At 39.7% G+C, this 22,156-nt stretch overlaps 1 protein-coding gene and 1 long non-coding RNA gene across 14 annotated transcripts in view; one reads left to right on the forward strand and one right to left on the reverse strand.

Moving 5' to 3' along the window:
• SUSD1 (sushi domain containing 1) overlaps nucleotides 1–22,156 on the reverse strand; it is a 50,791-nt gene that overhangs the window by 13,998 nt on the left and 14,637 nt on the right. For all 13 annotated transcript variants that reach the window (XR_003995018.1, XM_030511682.1, XM_030511683.1 and 10 more), the window contains 4 exons: nucleotides 16,560–16,654; nucleotides 14,794–14,983; nucleotides 13,666–13,754; nucleotides 12,364–12,550 (listed from right to left, as the gene is read on the reverse strand). Coding sequence is in view for 12 of the 13 variants with exons in the window: in XM_030511682.1 (XP_030367542.1) it covers nucleotides 12,364–12,550; nucleotides 13,666–13,754; nucleotides 14,794–14,983; nucleotides 16,560–16,654 (561 nt within the window). In the remaining variant the exon portion in view is untranslated. The remainder of the gene's footprint in view (nucleotides 1–12,363; nucleotides 12,551–13,665; nucleotides 13,755–14,793; nucleotides 14,984–16,559; nucleotides 16,655–22,156) is intronic.
• Nucleotides 870–20,744, forward strand: LOC115619440. The gene is made up of 3 exons (XR_003995019.1): nucleotides 870–976; nucleotides 2,458–2,463; nucleotides 20,731–20,744. It is a non-coding gene; the product is annotated as an uncharacterized LOC115619440 (long non-coding RNA).

The raw sequence follows: 22,156 nt of genomic DNA on the forward strand, positions 1-22,156 counted from the left end.
ACAATATTATTTATTAGACTAACTGAAATGGTCAAGGAGAAGAAAAAGTTGAAATTCCAGGCACACATCCCACTACACGAAATAAAGGAGTATCTGTTAGTGCCAAACGCGCTTTCAAGAAGGCAACTTGGTTACTACTCACAGTGAGCTAGCAAGATCCAGCCCCTTAAACTGGATTTCAATATGGATACACAGCTCCAATTTGGTCTAGTGGAATTTGCATCAAGGCCAAAACGGTACAAACACTTCTGCCTCTAATTTCAATGGCAATGATGATAGCTGCACACTGATACGGAAATTACCACTTATCAGTAACAAAAATGAAAAGAGCTTCAGTATGCACAACCAAGGGCGCAAGAGTGTGAAGCATGGATACTATCTGCCCCAGAAGTCTGAAAGAACTAGCACAGATATTTACAGGTATGGCTAGGCTGTTTGAAAACTGGTCTATCAAGCTACTGATGTGGTATCTGACTGAAGAGTAACAAATGCAGTGCTTACGTACAAAACCCCAAAGCTTCAGAGCACCATTAGAAAGAATAATCAACGTCATGGAGGCAAACAAAAATAAATCAATGCAGATCCGCCAAAGTTAAGACACACCAGACAAAACCTTGCTGAGATGCATGGAGTTTTCAAACAGCTGGAATACAGATTGCTGCACATATATATTGAAATATAGGAAGTCATTAGTTCAGTAGGAGAAAAAATGTTACGCAGGTAAATAACAGGTAAATACAGAGCTATCAAAATACACATGTCGGAAGCAGAAGTACTGGGATGCAGGAAGGTTATTAGAAGAGTTCCTCCAAATCCAAACAAAGTAAGTACTAAGTATGGCATTCTGCTAGCAATCATGGTATAAAATCCCCGTGCATACAGTTGAATTTTGTTGCTTAAACAATGTTACACAGTGCAAAACAAAAGCAGAATGGAGACACTATGCAAGAAGAGCTGAATCACCTTTACAGCTGTTGTTTTGTGGAAATTGGATGAAATTCACGAAGTAGTTGGGACTATATATATATATTCTATATATTCTCTATATTCCTATATATTCTAAGTTCCTTTGAGTAGCAGGAAGAGCATATCAGTACATCTGAGAATGAATGTTAATAACCAAAATGATTACAGAAAAAAAAAAAAAAAAGGGCAGCTCTAAAAAGTACAAGAAACAGATTCCTCTAACACTAGAACAGTACACTAGAGGTACAGAAGGCCAAAGCGTGATCATTTCACAGTGTCTGAAGTTCCAATCATCAGTTTAACAGAGCTAAGTGAAACCAGTGCAGAGGATGACAAGAAAGATTCAAATAAAAGAGAAATTTGTCATATATGAGGAAACCAAAAACTTGTCTTTGTATCCTATGAGAAATAAATTTGAAAGCCTACATGATCTTTGCTTTAAACAGATAAAACATGGGAAAGGAACAACTTAAGCACTGTATGCCCAAAATAAATACAACAGTCCATACGAAGCATCCCTAGCAAGAAAACCCCTACTCTGCCCTTGGCAAAAATAATCCTTAAGAGAACCTCCTGAAAGCCTACCTAGCTGACTGAATTGCTCTGGCAGTTGCCTCTAACAGGTCCTCTTCAAAAACATGTTATAGGTGAACTACCAATAGTTCAATTCCTAGAAACAGCTAGGAATATTTAAGATTGAAATCAGAGTAAGATTTATACCTAGCAAAGCCTTAATGTTCTACAGTGGCCTTCCCCTAGCAGAGATAAGACAGAAAACCCTCTTGGATAGTCTTATGAGTTAATGAAGTCTATTTCATGGCTGCCTGCAAGAACAGAAAATGGTATTTACTTCAGAGGGTCTTTTCAACACTTCTGCAACTGCAGATATTGAAAAATGTATAATCAGTATTTCTATCGGAACAAAATGAACAAACAAATATTTGACATGCAACCTTTTTGTCCTTTGCACCTTGCAAACATACGCAAACAGAACTTAAGAACTGTAAACCCTCCTTATAATTTTGGTGGTTCCTCAGCGCATACATTGCCAGTGGACAGTGTGACAGGAAAATACATCTGTCCAGGTAGATTCATCTGGTACATTTCTCCTATCTCCCTCTCCTTTGGCATCCAATACTACCAAGAGACACTATTATTAATTTCTCTTGAGAATGTTCCAATTTGTAAGAAAAGCTTGGGAATTTCCTCTTTAATGCCAGACATTACGTGCACTGTAGCAGCAATTTTGAATCTTTTTTTCTAGATAAGCAGTACAAGGGCAAACATGAGGCAAAAAGACTGCTGACTAAGTTCATAACAATTTCATTCTTTTATTTTCTGTTATTTGATAGGAAAAATGCAGAACATGAAAATAAGTAGCCATCCAGCACTGCCAGTCTTAGTAAGTGGGCAAAAGAGAGCAAAATCTGAAAAAAAAAAAACCCAACCCACAAAGTGCTCTTAAAGCTTGGAGTCTTTTGCCATTTTTAGTTGCTGGTAAGAAATACAAATTACTACAAACATCAAGCACACCAAAAGCAATCTGCCTGCTTTAATAAGAAAAGCGAACAGAAGAAATACAAGAAAGAGTAAGAATAAATGAAAGGAATTAATTTAATTTTTGCTTCAGTGACCAGAAAAGAAACTCTGAAGGAGCTATTCCCTGTAGAGTATTTGGCCACTACAAACTTTTAATAAAGCACCTTTCCAACAATTTAACATTTTTTTAAAAAGTCTGCTCTGAGGTCATCATCATTTCCAGGTTTAAAAATCCACATGGAAAAAATACTGACTTAACATCATCTAGAACAGGGCGGGGCAAAGAGGGAATGCTACGGAAGAAGGGGTGTTTGCACTAGGTGGGCTGTAAGAAGAAAGCAAGATCCTCCAGTCTGTTCTAGTGCTGTTAGCACCCTGCCTTTATTAAAGGTTTTGGGGTTTTTTAACACCTCACCAGCAGAACATACTAACGTAACCATAGCAGCATCAGGTAAACAAAGAAGAACATAGAAAGAAATGCAAGTATATCTAAAAATAGTCCCACTCTAAACACTTCCTTGTCACAGCAATGCTATGTTACTAACACCTGGACATTTCATATACAGGCTCATTTTCTACAGTCAGAATGTATCTGCTAAGTCTCCCTCTAAACAGACAACACGGAAGAAGGTACATGTCAGGAAGTGCATTGCAACAGCACTGGGATACAGCACATGCCTCAAAGCTGGAGCAAAAGCCAGTTTCACTGTAATCATGCTCTTTAGAAAAACCTAGCAGTTCCCTATTTGTTATCATGAAAGCAATGGAACAGCTACATTTCTTTCTTTAATCCTGGAAATGAACTGTTTACTTCTCATTTTAAATTCCTGTTTATTGCCAATACTATTTACTACTGCAGTCTGAAGACTTCACAGGCAAACTGCTGCAATACAAGGAACATGGGCAGTTCTGTGACATTCTCCAGTAGTGATAACAGGAATATTTCATGCCTTTCCTGTCATCTGACCATTTGTACAGCTCTGAAGCTGTAACTCTGGGACAACACTTACTACTTTGCTTTGGATATATAATGCATGCAAGAAAGCTTCTAAGTTTCCTGTACACAGTAAGAGAAAAACAAATGCGCAAATCTATTTCTATCCTCTCCTATATATGGATGCGTACAAAACCTGTTAAACTGAATGATTTGCAGCTTATTAAAATAAGGTGCCAGCTTGGTGCCAGCACAACCCTCCTCATAGCTTGCCTCCATTATTTTGTGTTAATGATAAAGCTTTAAAAATAGTAATAGAAATGAACCACAGAGTCCAAAACCAAATGACAACTCTTCCCAAGATCAGGGTAATCAAACTAAATATTCCTCTTAAGGCCATATTCTAGCTGAACTCACACGGTTTTGGTGATACTCATTTCCTTCAAACAAGGGATTTTTTTTAATGGTTATTTGGGGGCTTAATGACCAAAATACTGAATTTTAAACTAGGAAGTCAAAACTAGTGCTGTAAAATAAAAATAAATTTTAAAAAAGATAGAGACACAGACAAAATAGAAAAGGTTCATCTGTATTACTGTTTGAAGAGCCATTAAAATTTACTGTACATATTACAGCATATTTGCTTTAACAAGAGTGAGAAGAGATTTTCAACTTGGAGAAAGACATTACTTAAAGAAGAGAGGAAAGGAGAAGTTTGAAAAAAACCAAGACCACATCTAACAGAAAATGATCATATAAACCTTCTTTAAAGACTGGTCATCTCTGGAAATCTCACTCATGTGATTGCCTCTGCTGACTGTGACCATTGTTCTCCTGATCTGTGGCTGAACATCACACCATCCTGTTCCTCACAGGAAAGGTACAAATTCATTGAAGGAGACAGGAAAACTGGGAAGGGAACTAGTGCCCAGTGCTGTGCCACTAGCCAGGCACAGCTCTGCTGGCCATGCTGCTGCTTTGCCTCCTGTGGGTTTGGCTCCTGAGCTGTGTGACACTGAGCTCTGCTTTGCAAAATGTTCTTTCCCTTTGGGAAAATACTGTCCAGCCAGAAGGGATGGGGCACCGGGATAAGCAGCTCTTCAGACACACCAAGGTGAAGGCACTGGCACAGCACTGGCCATGAGCGAGCAGGAAACTTTGACCAGAGAACACGCAGCAAGGGGCCTGTTCAACTAGGAGGCATGAGGAAATACACTTTATCTTCCTTCTCATCTGTGAAACATCCACCCAAAGCAAACAGTATGGAAATCAACTCAGTTCCTTGTAGTGGCGGGCTGGGGAAGAGTTTGCTGGTTGCAGCTTTCACGCTGACAGAAGCACTCACTGGCACTGCCCCTTTACTGCAGCAAGAGCTGCAGGACCTGCAGTTCCTATCCCAGCAATGCTGGGGCAAGGAGCAAACCTGGGAGTAAGCTGCAGCAGGAAAGCCCACGCTGCACTGCTCCACAGTGGGCTGGCCAGGATGTGAAGGCAAGCAGGCTGGTGAGATTCAGCACATGGGAATTGCAACAGCTGCCCAGCTGCTTTGCTCCTTCCTTGCTGAGGATTCAAAGCCCGGCTCTGCTCGTCTGTGCCCAGAAACAACCAACTTCAAAGCTCCTTGAGTGAACATCAGTTTTTAGAGCGAGGCAGAGCATAAACAGAAAGCGTTTCCTTGCTTCCTCACAAAGGAGGTGGGGCACATGTATTTTGGATGTATTTAACTGCTTCAGTAAGCCTTGCTGTCTTACACAGGTAACACTAAAGTCAATGAAAGGTAGCACCGTCAGCAGCTCAGCAAAACAGAAAGTGGAGCTGCAAGCAACTGAGCTTTAGTAAACTACTGGGATCTAAGTCCTGGGTTTTTCCCAGGTGATTCCTGGGTGATTCCAAGCTGAGTGGTGCAGTTGACACACCTGAGGGAAGGGATGCCATCCGGAGGGACCTGGACAGGCTCAAGAAGTGGACCCCTGCAAGCCTCATGAGGTTTAACAAGGCCAAGTGCAAGGTGCTGCACCTGAACTGCCATGCTGGTGGATGAAAAGGCTAGAAAGGCCTTGGGGTCTTTCTAGATGATCATTGGGGTCCCTTTCATGGCAAAACATGACCTAGATATCCCAGCACCCTGTCCAGTTAACCTTAAAAATATCCAGCCTTGGGGATTCCTCCACTCCCATGGGGAGGTTATTCCAATGGCTGATTTTTCATCCCTGGATACATTCATGGTCAGGTTGGAGGGGGCTCTGAGCAACCTCCTCTCGCTGAAGATGTCCCTGCTCACTGCAGGGGGGTTTGGCTAGAGGACCCTTAAAGGTCCCAACTGAAACTATTTTGTGTTTCTATCACGACTGAGAAAACATCAGAAATCAGAAATAAGAGATGAAATGGGCCTTTATACAGGCAAGGCTCAAAAAGCCTTGATAACCCAGAGCTGATCACAGAATCTTTTACAGCAGGTACGGTAAGGACCAGTGCTCTCTGTGAGGAACTCTGCTGCCAGGGCACATGGCTGAATTTTAAATATATTTAAAGCAAGAAGTCTGGTTTTGTTTCTCTGTGGCCTGTGAGGTGTTGAGGGTTATTATTTCCTGCGTTAGAGAAATGAAACCAGTTTACAATGTATTCCTTCATAGTTGATAGCTGTTCTGTAAAGAGTATACGAGGCATAATTCGGGAAGAGACTGGAGCAGGACATGTGCGATGGCTACCTTCCAGAAGATCCCCAACACAGGAAAAGTTCAGGAGATGATAGAAACAGACAAAACACCATAGAGCTTTAAAAAAGAAATTACAATGTTGAGCAGGGAGCCAAGGTAATATCTGCAGAAAAATTATCACAGTCTGAAATTTTTGTCAATATCAATGTTTCTGAATTTGATGAAGGAGTAAAAAGATGGTCAACTTGGAGAGGCTTATGGATTTTTTAGTTGCATCTTGCATTGGTTTGAGAAAAGATGCTGAAAAGAAAGAAAACTAAACTCCTGAAATATGGTGTAGACTAATAGGCCCATTTTTAAACATCTTAACACTTCTGAGTAGAAACTCAATGCGTGCTTAAAGAAAGGTCAATTTGTAACTTTGAAAAGTCATGGAGAGATTGAGCAAACTCCAGCCCATCCAGAGGGACCTGGACAGGTTTGACAAATGGACCCCCGCAAACCTCATGAGGTTCAACAAGGCCAAGTGCAAGGTCCTGCACCTGGGTCAGGGCAACCCCCGGTATCAATACAGGCTGAGGGATGAGGGCTTGGGGGTGCTTGTGGGCAAGAGATTTCACATGAGTGTGCAATGTGGTCTTGCACCCCATTAAGGCAACTGTACGCTGGGCTGCATCCAGAGGAGCATGATCAGCAGGTTGAGGAGGTAATTCTCCCCCTCTATTCTGCTCTTGTGAGATAGATACCCCACATAGATACTGAATTCAGCTCTGGAGTCCTCAGCACAGGAAAGACATGGACCTGTCGCAGAGGGTCCAGAGGCAGCCACAAAAATGACCAAAGCGCTGGAGCACCTCTCCTCTCAGGGAAGACTGAAAGAGTTGAGCTTGTTCAGCCTGGAGAAGAGAAGACTTCAGGGAGATCTTATTGTGGCCTTTCAGGTCTTAAAAGGGGCCTATAAGAAAGATGGGGAGACACTTATTAGCAGGGCCTGTTACAACAGGACAAGGGGTAATGGTTTTAAACTAAAAAAGGGGAGATTCAGACTAGATATTAGAAGAAATTTTTTATTATGAGGGTAGTGAAACACAGGCACAGGTGCCCAGAGAGGTGGTAGATGCCCCATCCCTAGAAGTGTTTAAGGTCATGCTGACAGGGTTCTGAGCAACCTGGTCTAGTTGAAGATGTCCCTGCTCACCATATGGGGGATTGGACTAGATGACATTTAAAGGCCCCTTCCAAGCCAAACTATTCTATCATTGTGTCTTAAAAATGGAAATAGTAGCAGTGTGTGTGACCTTTTTATGTATAAATTCATTGCTGAAAAGAGTATACAATCCATATTCCTCCCCATTAGTACCTTATTTTTGTATTGCCTTTTTCGATTTTGCATTTCACTCATTTTATTTAATGCTAATTACACTAACTAGTTGAGGACAACATCCAGGCTAAGCAAAATACATTACTATAGATTTATAAAGGTCTGAAGCAATACTGAAGAACCCCCTCTTCACACAGATGGAAAAGACTAAAAAAGCAAAGAATTATGTTGGGTGTGTAAAGCATAGACTGTGCCACCTCTATCAATTACTTTTTAAACATAATGATAGAGGTGATCAGAAAAATCATGACTTGACAAGTATTTATAAAAAATTTTTGCCATGAAAGAGGTCAGAAAAGTAACGGAGAAGCGAATATGAACTTAAGTATCATGCATTTGAAGAGTCTGCTTAGGAAAGTGTTTACAGGATTGGCAGCTAATTTCCTATGTTTAAAAAAAATAAATAAATCAGACGCAGGTTTTAATCACCTCATGTTCCCTATTACATAAATCAGAAACTTCCCTCTCTGCAATACTCATGCTCTGAAGCTGCACACTATCACAGACTGTCTCTCTGGAGGAACACGATGTGCTGTCAGAGTAACTCTCAGACTAAGAGCTCTCCAACAATCTTTCACTTCCTCGCTGCAAAGTAATTTGTTTTTTCCCTCTTTTCCCAGACTTTAAAGAAGTCCCTTTATGAAAGGATGAGTGTAAATCTTTTTCATCATACAAACAGAGCAGGACAGTAACATCTTTTATGTTTGTGTGTACATCCATGGGCAGGCAAACAAATTAGTCATCACAACCTGATCTGTAATGTAGTATGTTTTTCACATACTGAGATGAAAGTGCGGGGCTCCATAAGACTATACTCAGTACATGATGGAATTAATTCTTCTAATTCAAGTCACTTTCTAGACTCCCCGCTTGTAAGCCTACTTTCTGACTTACTCGTTCATAACAAGAGAGAGAGGATACACACACAAGAGTATGTGGCCTGCAGGTATTTCCTGCAAATATAAACAAATTCAAACATCAACAGTATTTTAAAACAGCTCAACTGAAAAAGTTTCTCATATTTAGAATATTAGAACCAGAGGGACCTTGACACGCTTGTGAAGTGGGCCAATGCCAGCCTCATGAAGTTCAACCAAGCCAAGTGCAAGGTCCTACACCTAGGTCAGGGCAATCCCAGGCAGAGATCCAGGCTGGGCAGAGAAGAGATTCAGAGCAGCCCTGCGGAGAAGGACTTGGGGGTGTTGGCTGATGAGAAACTGAACATGAGCCGGCTTCAGTGTGCACTTGCAGCCCAGAAAGCCAACCATATCCTGGGCTGCATCAAAAGAAGCGTGACCAGCAGGTCGAAGGAGGTGATCCTGCCCCTCTACTCTGCTCTCCTGAGACCTCACTTGGAGTACTGTGTACAGTTCTGGTGTCCTCAACATAAGAAGGACATGGAGTTGTTGGAGCAAGTCCAGAGGAGGCCATAAGGATGATAAGGGGGCTGGAGCACCTCCCATATGAAGACAGGCTGGGAAAGTTGGGGCTGTTCAGCCTGCAGAAGAGAAGGCTGCGTGGAAACCTCATAGCAGCCTTCCAATATCTGAAGCGGGCCTACAAGGATGCTGGGGAGGGACTCTTCCTTAGGGACTGTAGTGATAGGACAAGGGGGAATGGCTTCAAACTTAAACAGGTGAAGTTCAGGTTAGATATAAGGAAGAAGTTCTTTACTGTGAGGGTGGTGAGGCACTGGAATGGGTTGCCCAAGGAAGTTGTGAATGCTCCATCCCTGGCGGTGTTCAAGGCCAGCTTGGATGCAGTCTTGGGTAACATGGTTTAGTGCAAGGTGTCCCTGCCAGTGGCAGGGAGATTGGAACTAGATGATCTTAAGATCCTTTCCAACCCTAACTATTCTATGATCTATAAGCAACAGCAAAAGCATTAAGTCTTTCTCTAAAATTTGGTTTTACAAACACTTGAAAGTGGTTTCAAAATTAAGTTTTTTTAAATTCCTATGTGAAAATGTCTCAATAAATGGTCTTCAAAAAGGAAAAGGAACAGAGCCATGTGTAAGTAGAGTAATCCCAACAGAAATAATGAATGAAAAAGTACATCCACAAGACACTCTTTCCCTTCTTTGGAAACAGACACAAACTCTTTTCTCGCTTAAAAGACAATCTTGCTCCCATGTTTTTACAACTACAATATAATCACTACCTAATCATTTTTCATAGTTGACTCGATTTCTTATCTCAAGTAGACAGGTGCTGAGAGCTTGTCCAAAATAAGCTAAGACAACATAAAAGACTGTGCAAGATGCCTGTTACTGGAAGTATGAAAGGAGCAGAATTTCAATGATCCATGAAGCATTTGCTAGACTATACTTACCATCCACGAGATGATGGGCAACATCAATTTTGTACTCAGCACAGAACTATTTTTAAAGGCTGCTACTTGCCAGCAAGAAAAGCAGGCTCCTAAGTCCATGTGCTTGTTTTTTTCTTTAGAAATACGACGGATATAATATATTCCTCATTCAAAGTATATATAAATGTAGATATAGATATTTGGCATATATAAGTAGCTTTCTTAACATGCATTTACAAATATTCCTTTTTGAAAAAAGGCCCAGACTTATTACCAACATTTACATGCTTACAGTATTCTGCAAGAGCTTTCAATAATTCACACAGATGATTATCCTTGTGAGGCAATTAAGTCTGTCAGGCAGTGTTCATCCAATTGTCTGGGACATGTCTCTTCACAGCAGTTCAAACTCCACAGTCAAGATTTCCCAAAGTCTCAAAATGTGGGAAGCATGTGGAAGTCAAGGTGACACAACATCCGGATTTGCCCCCAGATGGGGAAACAGACCAAATGATGGTGCATTTGTTAAAGGATGCTGTAGGAAACCTTGGACAACAAATGAGGCCACCTCCAGTACATTAACAGTAAAACACTTCTGTAAGTCTCAGATTCCTTAGACCCTCTGCGCTTAAGGCATATCTTACATTTTTACAGTACCATTTAGCCAGAAAACCAACAGAGCCAAAAAACACTTTTCAGACTTAAGCTGGCAGATGAGATCATTCCACCCACCATGGAAACACAACCGTCTGGTATAATAACATACATGATTACAAAATAATTGGACAAATGAAGAGGAAAATTATACACCTACTCTAAAATTATAACTAGTTTTATATAAATAAAGTTCCTTGTACAGATAACGCAATTCCCGAAACATAAGGCACAGAAGTCAAAGGGACACTGCCAGAAGAATTATATTAACTGTATCATTTTCATCTCAGATAAACTGAAATAGCAACAAATTCAACATCTTTTAAAATTCTCATTATTTGGTGAGCTTTGCAGCATGATCACTGCTGGCTTTTTAATTTTCACTCAATTTCAACCACAAAAAAAAAAGACCTACTTTCATTTTTTTTGGCTTCTATTAAAAAAAGCACAATATGAATCGCTTGCATGACAAGTTTTGGATGAAGATTCCTAATGACAGAGCAACACCTACCTATTATTTCTTACTAAAAAAATAACTACCAGATACAAAATGGCTTGCATAGCAGGATCTTCTTTCAAAATTTAAGTGACCTAACTTGTACGTGAAGACCTTTTCTGGGGCTATGCACGTGCGTTTGTTAAGCATTAAGCCAGTGGAGAGGGAAACATGACAGCTGCCAAGGCACAAATACCACTTCACACAGTACCTGCTGCAAAGTGTTCTCTAGAGCTCGGCTGAGTAAGTGACATGATGCAATCTTGCAGAGTTTAGGAAATATCACAGGATGAAAGAGTAAAGAGCTACACCTTTACTCTGAGTATGTATTCAAAAATTACCTCTGTCAATCAAATTCTGAGACAGCTTATTAGTTTATACAAAGCTACATGTACTAATGAACTCATGGATGCTACTTCTGAGTGACAGCAAGGGTCATTAATTATCTAATTTCATTGTAAAATCCCCACAAAACCCAGGTCATTCTATATCCTAAACAGTAGCTTTAAGAAACTCAAAGATGTTTAAAGGGATGTTTTGCCTTTCATGAAACTTAAAACCCCTAGATTTACTATTAAAAATATGTTCATTTATCCATTTCAAAACCACCACAATCCCGTTCTTCGCAAGCAGTCGGAAGAGAATTGGTTCCATCTAGTGGCTGATCAGAGTTACAGACACCAAGAGAACTTGCATGTTTCTTGCCCGTTCCAATTTGTGGCCCCAACGGGAAGAATGATACTAGCACCAAATACTGCACTTCACAACCTAATACAGAAAAGCTGACAGCATTGCGATTGTGCAAAACTGTTCTAAAAAAAAAAAAAAGGCTAAAAAATGACACACGGCTTTTATCGCAGCATTTCAGTGCCATAAGAATACCTTGCTAAACAGTGAAGCCAAGTCTCTCCCTACAGAATGTTATTTGCTCAAATGCCTTTTATATTTTGTACTCTACCAATTAGAGATTAAGGTACCTGTCTGAGGTACTTGCAGGACTCTATGTACTTCGGATCCTTGCAGACTTTAGTGATATCTGTTGTTACAAATACCGATAGGAAGTGTAGTTGTGCTACTATCCCCACACTGGAGAGAACTTGTACTGAAAAAGTACTTGTACTGGAAAAGTACAATTATTAGCCTCCAATATGACAGCTCCCCTAGATACCAATCTTCTGTCTAACCCACCAAACCATCTTTTTCCCTGCTGTGCCAAACACTGCACCCTCATTTCTCTCCCTCTTCTGCTGCTGGACTATCAACAATATGAAATCTGTGAAAACAAATGGCAATGCACAACTTTTAGCATGGACAGAGCACTTTTAACAACCACCATACAACACCGAGTCAAGCATGCTGTTTCACTTGAGCCTCTCAGACCCAGCAGGTGCTTTTGTAAATACATAACATAAATGGCAGGACTTACCTGTGATTTGTGTTGTCATGGAAACAAGCAATGAAAAATTCAAAGCTGCCATGGAAATATTAACAGAGTAATTGGTGCCTGGCTGCAAATCAAAACAAACTTCTGGAGCCTGCTTGTGTGTAGTAAGGTCGAAGATCATTTCATGAAAGAACTCTTTCTGATACCAACGCTGGCCTTGCACATGAAACTGTAACCAAACAATCACAGCATGGAAATTGCAATGTTTCAATATATCACTTACATTCAGTCATGTCATGATCTAAATTAGAAGAAATAGCAGAAAAACACACCACTGTATAGAGACTGCCAAAAATGTTGGCACTGACAGTTACTCAAATTCAAATGCTTCCAGAATTTGACATGAATTGCAGTCCCTCTTGATCATCTCTGACATTGTCCTAGTTCTTTCACTTCTTCTCCTCCTAGTCTATCCTTTTTTTTATTATAATATAATTTCCTCTAAGTCTTGATTTCCTGCTAACATACAGGCTTCCAGTAATAGTGGATTTTCATTATCGTACACATTATCGAAATGGTGCAAAGTTACATAATTAAGCTCACATGAACACCCTGTTTGACCCTAAGGACAAGTCAAAATCAAGTCATTCTGACCTATGTCAAAATGCTAAATACCCTCTCCAGGATCTGTTTACAGACAGCTCTGTTTCCAAGCAAGTTTACAGACATGGGATTGTCTCGGGGGTTTTTTGCTTCAGTTGGATTTTGTGTGTGTTTGTTTTGTTGTTGATGTCCCAAATGATCACGAAATTATTAACTTAAGACCTCTCATGATTATTACTGTTAATGAAAACTAAAATGCTTGCTGTATTTTAATAAGGCGCTAATTTTCCTCTAAATAGATCCTGTGCTTCTAGATAATCTCTGAGCACCTCTTAGCACAGATATTTGAGACAACAGCAGATGGTCAAGAGTCCTGGCAGACACAGCTCATGCAGAAATGCCCTCCTGGGATAAGAGAAGATAGAAGACCAGGCAGAGGGGACTGTCTCTGTGGAGCTGGAACAGAGCTGTCTGAGGCCTGAACATGACAAAGTTGAAAGTACACACAGGAAAGGCAAAATAGAGTAGAACAGGGAGAAAAAATAAACACGAAATAGGAGAGTACAAAAGAGGGTAACGGTTTCTTTCTTTTCTGAAGGTTGCTTACTCCCTGAGGTTTTATGAGATGTTATTAGAATGAGGAACACTGCTAGCAGTGAGTGTTTGAAAAATTACAGTTTTTTCCACATAGGTTATTGTTACAAATTGTTTTCTAGATTCAAAATACAGATTGTCACTTACTGAGTATGTGTCTTCAGTTCCCCTGAAATTTCTCCGCCATTTCAAGCAGGTATCATTAAAAATTAGTACATTATTGAAAGCTTCCTTTACTGTAGAGACAATAAAAAATGGGAACAACTTACTATAAAAACTTCACCTCTTCAACTTAATTGAATACAACTAGCTGAAAATTTAAAAAAAAAAAAAACCACCAAAATAAACCCAACAAAAAAATGGGGAGGGAGCTATTTTAATTCTCTTCTGAGAAGGAGGTAGAATCTGATTTCTTTTTCAATGAACAAACACAGCAAATAAAGCACGAACATTTTCCAGGGAAGACAGCTTTTGGAAAACCCAAGCATGCTATTCAGGAAATTCAGATATGACTTATTTGTCCAGACTTAGGGAGGTTATAATGACAGAATGTTCCAGGGGTTCAGACCTTCTGATGGAAATAAAGTTATCATAGAACAATTTGTCACAGTTGATGTCCTTCAGGAAAAAGGACGCGAAAAAAACCCATTTTGTGGATTTCAAACACAATTATTTCTCAAGGTCTGTCTCATCACAATTAGTATGTCAGACAGCAAGATTAAAGTTTCCATGACCAAAATGCTACAGAAACCTGCTACTAGAACATGTTTTCTCTACAATTACTGAAAAACTGCCAGAACACTGCTCATCACTGCTAAACATAGAAACATTATCTATAATGCACACTTTTAGATTAGTATCACACAGCTCAGCAACAGGGAATTCTCCCACAGGCAGAGAATCAGTTTTCAAGACAAGGAACGGAAACCAGTAAGCACTGTACCATGGACTGAAATTCCAGCATGTAGCCAGGAGCGCCACTGCAGCAATCGTGCCTTGGCCGAACACAAATCCTGAAGAAGTAACTTTGCCAAACTTTTCTGAAGGGCACTTACTGCCACTGCTCTGTTTGCTCACAGATTCAATGGCCACAGTGAGCAGAAAAACCTCTTGAAGAAAAAGAAAATGCTGATGATGGCTACATGTGTGTAGCCAGCATAAAGAATGAGACCGTCTAGGAGACAGCCTGTTATCCTGTCTGCTAGACTCAAACCAGTCAATTCTGCAGCACACTAAATTCTTCTATAAGCACAAAGAATACAAAAAACAACCTACCCTTTCTTTGAACTGCTACTGTAACCGAGACAGGGATGTTTGTGGAAGATATTGTAGTAATATTCACCACGTAGTTACTGCCAGAGTGGAGATCTAAACACACCTTTGGATTATCTTCACTTGTAGTGATGTTAAATATCACGTCTTCTGAGAACGTCTTCTCATCCCATCTCTGGCCCAGTATGTGAAACTATTGAAGGATTAACAAAAACAATGGTACAAGTGGTTGTGGCTCTCCAAAATTCAGAATACTAGTTCAATTAAGCCTTGACAACCTAGGATTACACCTGGTTTAGACTATCAGCTCAATTAAAAAAAAAAAGGCTTGTGACTAACTGTTTTGGTGCAACAAGATGGCTTAATAAATTCATCTTTAATTTCTTCTAACTGTTAAAATTATGAATATTTTTGTCATATTTATCTACAGCATATAGAAGGAATCTATAATGTGGACCCTAAAAACACCTCCAACACAAATAGTAAGGTGTAAATAAATATTCTTTCTTGTTTATAGAGCAGAGATAGAAACTGCATCTGCTTGCTACCTTCTTTATCTTCTTCTTGTTCTTCGCCCTTGCCCTACAGAAGCAGTATGAAGACTGAATGCCAAACAACAGTAAAAAACAAGCTTCTCTAAGATTATCCCAGCGCAGTGAAACAGAAATCGGTTGTTTGGACGAGATGAAGGGACAGACAAAACTTATCTAGCTGAGCTCAAGACAGTCCAGATTCAGACTGTGTTCTGAACTTCACCACATACACCCTATGCCTACCTACATGATCCTTAGTTTTCACTATTCTGAAGCATCTTGCAGATAGTTGAATTCAGGCAAAAGCATGCACACAGAGCACATTACACCAGAGATCCACAGCTTGCAAGATACCACTGGGTACATGAAAAGCTCTAATTTTGAACTATTAGGCTAATACGGAATTTGGTTTTTTCCACCTTAGCAGTCCTTCACAAAGGCACACAAACTAAAAATAAATTTTAACACAGGAAGAGAAGGATTGTTTTCCAAAATTATCACTCTACCTTGGTATTTTCCCCATCCTGGAAATCCTTTTTCTTTCTTCCCTACTTGTACATATTAAACAAAAAAAAACCAAAAACCAAAACAAAAACAAAAACCAACCAACCTTTCTTGGGATGTTGTCATTCTCAAAATATTCAAATTCTTATCATGTTGTTTTGGCTTTTGGGAACAATGACTGAACTCCTTGTTTCTGAGAATTTATACCTTAACTTTTATTCTTATGTTTACAGATGGGTAAAAAAATAGTTACCAAGGTCGCTTTCAATTTCCATGGAAAACAGTTCTAAAATGTTCAAATAAAACATAGTTGAATCTCTTGAGCAAAGTACTGTATTTCAGTGTACCTTGCATTTCTAAAACAAGTTACACCCAGGATGTGCAAGTGATACACTGTTTACTTGAAAAGTTTGCATCACAGAGGGGGACATAGCCCAAGTTTTGCAATGTTTTCTATGTCAATGTGACCTTGAGCTTTATAACGGAATTTCACTAAAACACAAAGTTGTGCTGAAACACTCCTTATACTTTCAAGCAGATGTTTAGGTGATTTACTTTTGAGTTTTTCACCTAACTTTAGGACAGGTATTTGTTTCTTTCCTAACACCTTTAGGTTTCTAGGGAAGAGTGAGACAAATAACAAGCAAAACCCACAAAACTAATCTCCACTGCTGCCTCACCAGAATTAACCAGGACAAAGCTACTCCCAAACTGAAATACTGCCCCACTTACCGTGTACGCTTTCTGCACTCCCAGTCTTCCAGTTTTCCTTTCCCACTTCACACATGTTTCATTGAATACTGACAAATTACTGAATAATTCCTCCTCTGTGAGCAAAAACATGAACAGAATGAAAAGTTATTTCTCATGCAAATCTTAATATGTTTGGAGCAATTGTTTATTTCTTTCTTTTTCTCTGTTTTTTCGGGGGGGGGGTTGTTGGTTGGTTTTGGTGGGGTTTTTTTTCACACAGGAAAAAAAAAAATGACGCAGGCAGAAGCTAGGTGGCAATTTTTACCTAACTGTGTCAGCTGCTAAAATTAAAATACAAGGCTAACTGAAGAAGCATGTTCCAAACAAATGACTGCGAAGTCCTTAAACACACACTAAACATCAAGTAAACGACTATGACCAATGAAGACAAAATACTTTGCTAGGCTTGCATTTTAATGTAGAACAATTTTAATTCTAATGACTTTGAAGAGGACATTAAAACTACATCACAGTTTCCTCACAGCAAAGGAATAAGCTCATCAACTCCATGAGACCACTGATATGTTCTGTTATATAAAAGCATACACATACAACAGCACTGCCTCTTACACAAGGATTTTCAATATATGCTAAAGACTATAATCTTTCATACCAGGTGACCAATGCAGGAAAAGAGCCAATGAGACAATACATTTTGCTCTGCTTCAGACGTTCCTCCTAGGCATAATACACTAAACTTGTACCATGTACAGGTATTCCTGCAGTTCTGGTTGAAGTGTTTCATTAAAGTGTGCTTATAACAGCATTACACCACTTGAAATGAAGAACAATAAACAACGCCCCAATTCCAATACTTCTGCCACCCATTCTATATTCTCCTTGCACTTGGGTGCCAGTCTGGATCTCATGATATGCAATGGTCTGTCTTCTAAAGAACGAACCACTCACAAATCAACTTGAAGACTTTGTAGACCATTGGATCTCGTGGATTAGAAGGCTCATTAAACAGCAAATAAAAAAGCCATGCAGATTTAAAAGAGCTGTCTAAGAAAAAGAGCCTGCCTATAAGCCAACAAACTTAAAAAAAATGCTCTCCTAAATACAACAACTTGCATTAAAGCTGTTCAAGAAAGCTTCTGTGTAAGATTGGAAAAGAGCTTTTTTTGTAGCTGAATGAATGTTCTGGTTCATTATCTGTTTGGGTTGCTCTTTTAAAAAGTGCCGAAGTTTTTCATTGTTTTATTATAAATAAAATTATACAACACAGTCACAGTGAAACACTTCTCAGAACAAACACTAGATTAAAAGAATGAAGTCCGCAGAATTAAGCATGTGTGGAGTACAGCTGTAGCGACCAGAGATACATCCCTCAACAAACCTGTGTTAATTTACACTCTCTGAAGAGTTGGCTTATGCCTCACAGAAAAAGCACAGCCAGACAGATCAACTCATATGTTTTTTTTACGCAATTCTCTCACTGCTGTCATCAGAGCAATTGCCTTCACATGACAAGATAATGAAGTATCCCCCCACAGCTAAGAACAAAGCTGCTTCTGGTCACAATTCAAATTGACAGTGAATGTATTTGCTCCTCTTCTTTCCTTCACCAGCCTTCAAACAGTCATTCCTTTGCCCTACTACCATATTTTCTTATTACATCCCCTACAGGACCAGGGTCATACAAATCCAAGCTCATATAGACTCCAAGCTGAAAAAGATTTTACAGGACAGCCCTGGTAGACACTTCAGAAACACTCACTCAATACTTGGGAGTAGAGTCCTGCTGTAAAAGCAAGCATAGCCCAGGGCACCCGTTCCTCTGTATGTAAACTACCATCACCATTTCACATGTAGCAGATGGACAAGAAGCTGTCACTGAAATAAATCAATACATCGATAGTGTCTAAAATTCCTATAGCCAGGCAGTTATTTAGAACTAAAGTGTAACTGCTTAAGTATTTTGCAGCACTTTTTAAATTAAAACCATCATAAAATTGTTTTCTAATATCTCCCTCTCCACATATTCAACAAATAGATGACTGCGTACAGTTCTGGTGTCCTCAACATAAAAAGGACATGGAGCTTGTTGGAGCGAGTCCAGAGGAGGGCCACGAGGATGACAAGAGGGCTGGAGCACCTCCCGTATGAAGACAGGCTGAGAGAGTTGGGGCTGTTCAGCCTGGAGAAGAGAAGGCTGCGTGGAGACCTCATAGCAGCCTTCCAGTATCTGAAGGGGGTCTATAAGGGTGCTGAGGAGGGACTCTTTATTAGGGACTGGAGTGGTAGGACAAGGGGTAATGGGTTCAAACTTAAACAGGGGAAGCTTAGATTAGATATAAGGAAGAAGTTCTTCACAGTGAGGGTGGTGAAGCACTGGAATGGGTTGCCCAGGGAGGTTGTGGATGCCCCATCCCTGGCGGTGTTCAAGGCCAGGTTGGATGGAGCCTTGGACCACGTGGTTTAGGGCAAGGTGTCCCTGCCCATGGCAGGGGGGTTGGAACTAGATGATCTTAAGGTCCTTTCCAACCCTTATTATTCTATGATTCTATGATTCTATGACCCACTCACTAGACCCGTTGTCACCCCAACCCCAAACTGTGGTTAAATATGGAAATGCTATTAAAATCTTCCTCTTCTACAAACAGAAGAAAAAAAGAGATTAATCTACATGTTCTCCAAAACAAATTTCCTTACAAATGGCTGTGTGATTAGTTGTCTCTAAATGATAGTTGTTATTATTATTATTGGTTTCACAGTAATGTCTAGGAACTCTGCAGTATTAAGACTTCCGTACCAACATGGAGCAAAAGAGCATGTTCAGTTGTTGAGTTCTTTAAATCAGATGCATTTTTATTGAAAGACTGAACAGCAAAAATAACTCATTAGAGCACAGCCAGAGGAACAAGTATGCATATCCATGAGATCTGAATTAAAATGCGTAACAAGAAAAAGCAATCTGCCCAGCAAGAAAATCAGGCACTTGATTCATGAGTTCATAAAATAACTTCTCAGAACAAACACTAGATTAAAAGAATGAAGTCCGCAGAATTAAGCATGTGTGGAGTACAGTTGTAGCAACCAGAGACACATCCCTCAACAAACTTGTGTTAATTTACACTCTCTGAAGAGTGGGCTTATGCCTTACAGAAAAATCACAGGTAGATCAACTCATCTGTTCTTTTTTTAGGCAATCTTCTCACTGCTGTCATCAGATGTATTCTTTAAATCAGACACATTTTTATTGAAAGACTGGATGGCAAAAATAACTCATTAGAGCACAGTCAGAGGGAGAAGTATGCATATCCATGAGATCTGAATTAAAATGCATAACAAGAAAAAGTAATCTTCAAGACTGCTCAGCAAGAAAATCAGGCACTTGATTCATGAATTTATAAAATACTCAGTAAAAAAAAAAAAAGGCAACATAAAGCAGCAAGCAAGAAGAAAGTGATTATGCCATGTATTAAGGCAAGGAAAGAAATCTTACACAGTGGTCTCCTTGGAAGGAAGAAGGCAGAACTAGTAGCAATTTTTTCTTTATCTATATCAATTTTTCTGTCATGCTTTCTGAACTTTCAGAAAGACAAGGCCACCATGCAATTACTATACATCCAAAGAACAGCTGGCAGACTTTTCCTCAAAAGTTTCCACTCTAAACGGGTAGGAGTGAAAGGGAATGAAAAGCATGCACAGAGCAAACACCACAACATTATGGGCTTTCTGAGGAGACTGCTTTCCCTCCCTGACTCTTACTGATCATACACTATGGATAATCAAATGTACAGTAAGTGCTTGGTTTAACATTAATCCCAATAGATTAAACACAGTACCCAGTAATGGCACAAAAGTATCTCTGAAAGAACTATTTTCGCACTTAGAGGGAAACAGGTTTCCTGACAGTTTAGTTCTCTTGTGAAATCTAACAGTACCAGTGACTTACAGAGCCTGAGAACTCTCTGCACCTGCCTGGCCTCAGCAGATGGGTCTTCAACATATCTTATTTTGATCAAGAGCTTTCACTCAGACTCAGAAATTAGATGGAAGAACTGAAGACCCTCAGTATACCCGTACTTCAGCACTAGAAATTTCAGCTTGTGATTACCCGAGAAGGCCACTGGATGCCAGTGCTGCTCCACTGACCTCCATGTTAACCTCAATCTCCTTCACATCCCAAGGGATAAGGTCCTAGAAACGACATGAAATGCCGGGAGTCCAGAACAGAAACCTGTAAAAAGATCCTGAAGAGTCAAATACTGAAAAGCAAATTTGGGAGAAGGTAGAGAGATGCAAACGGCGAGGAAAGACAGGTGCTGGAAAACAGAGCACAAATCGGAGAATGCAAAAAGTGAGCATCAAAGGGATTCAGTGAGCATTAAAGGGCGACAATGTTCAGAAAGTCAATGTTAAGAATGCCAAAGAGATTATTTCTAAGAAGGAAAACAAGGAGTGAATGTTTCAGTCTTCTTTATTCCACCTTTAAAAGCTCTGCTAGGAAGGAGGGCCTCTCTCTGTACATGAGTGAGTGGGAAAATGTTCATAGTAATTACAACCAATGCATTAATGCCTGTAGCATTATGCTCTTCTGCCTTAACCCTGTTCCAGGAGGACCAACCTTAATCCTTCGCTTATCAGCCTCTGCGAGTTTAGGTCCTAGTACTCAGTGTTATTATTTGCTGATTCAGAAATAAACCTTAACTCAGAGAGAACTTTATGTTTAAACAGCCATTAAAACCACATGACTTCTTCCACATATACAATCCACTAGCCCTCAATAGAAAGAGCCTTTAACTACGACTGACCTCAGCTCAAGATACATCTTATCAGTGAAGTATTTCTGAACTTGCATGGAAAGATGGTATTTATCAGAAAGCAGATAGAACCAGCTCCAATCTGACATTTCATCTTCTGCAAGTAGCTAAAAGAGCATCCACAGGTACAAATTCACTTACTAAGCTCTTTCCACCAGTCCCCACACATACATGCAATTTAGAGGAAAAAAAAAAAAAATCCAAATATTAGCTTTTTTGTATGTTTTGCCTGTTCAATTCTGTGAAAACTGTGAAGGATGCTGCAAATGCCATCTGCTACTAACATGTACCACACTTATGTTCAGACACAGAAATGAAATAAGAGCAAACAACATTTAAAAGACAACTTCTGCCCAGACTGTTTCAAGGCATCTGCTCCATAGCACACAGGCAAACTCCTCTTGCATAGTAGCTTTTGCAAGTACATATGGAATTTATTTTACAAAGACGTATCTTCAGTATTCATACCTTTTAGGGTAGCATGGTAAGTTTTTATGAATTTTTCACATTTTGAGTAACATTCTTGCTTCCATTCTAACTAGGATTGCAAAATTTCAGCAGGTTTTCACCTTCAGCCCCAAACTTTACAGAGAGAAAATCCACAAACAAACAGCAAAGCTGCAAGCAGACAGTCATTCAGGACGGAGCAGACAGATAGTTAATGATTTACTTCCTTTGGTCTAAAAATGTTACCAGGAGACAATCAGGAGCAGAGTAATTCATGCATTCAACCGGACTGACAAAAACACAAGAGATACAATTGTGAGCACACTTACAAAAGAAAGATGTATCAATCAAGGGTGTCAG

The sequence above is a fragment of the Strigops habroptila genome, chromosome Z (assembly GCF_004027225.2).
Source record: "Strigops habroptila isolate Jane chromosome Z, bStrHab1.2.pri, whole genome shotgun sequence".
NCBI classification, from domain to species: domain Eukaryota; kingdom Metazoa; phylum Chordata; class Aves; order Psittaciformes; family Psittacidae; genus Strigops; species Strigops habroptila.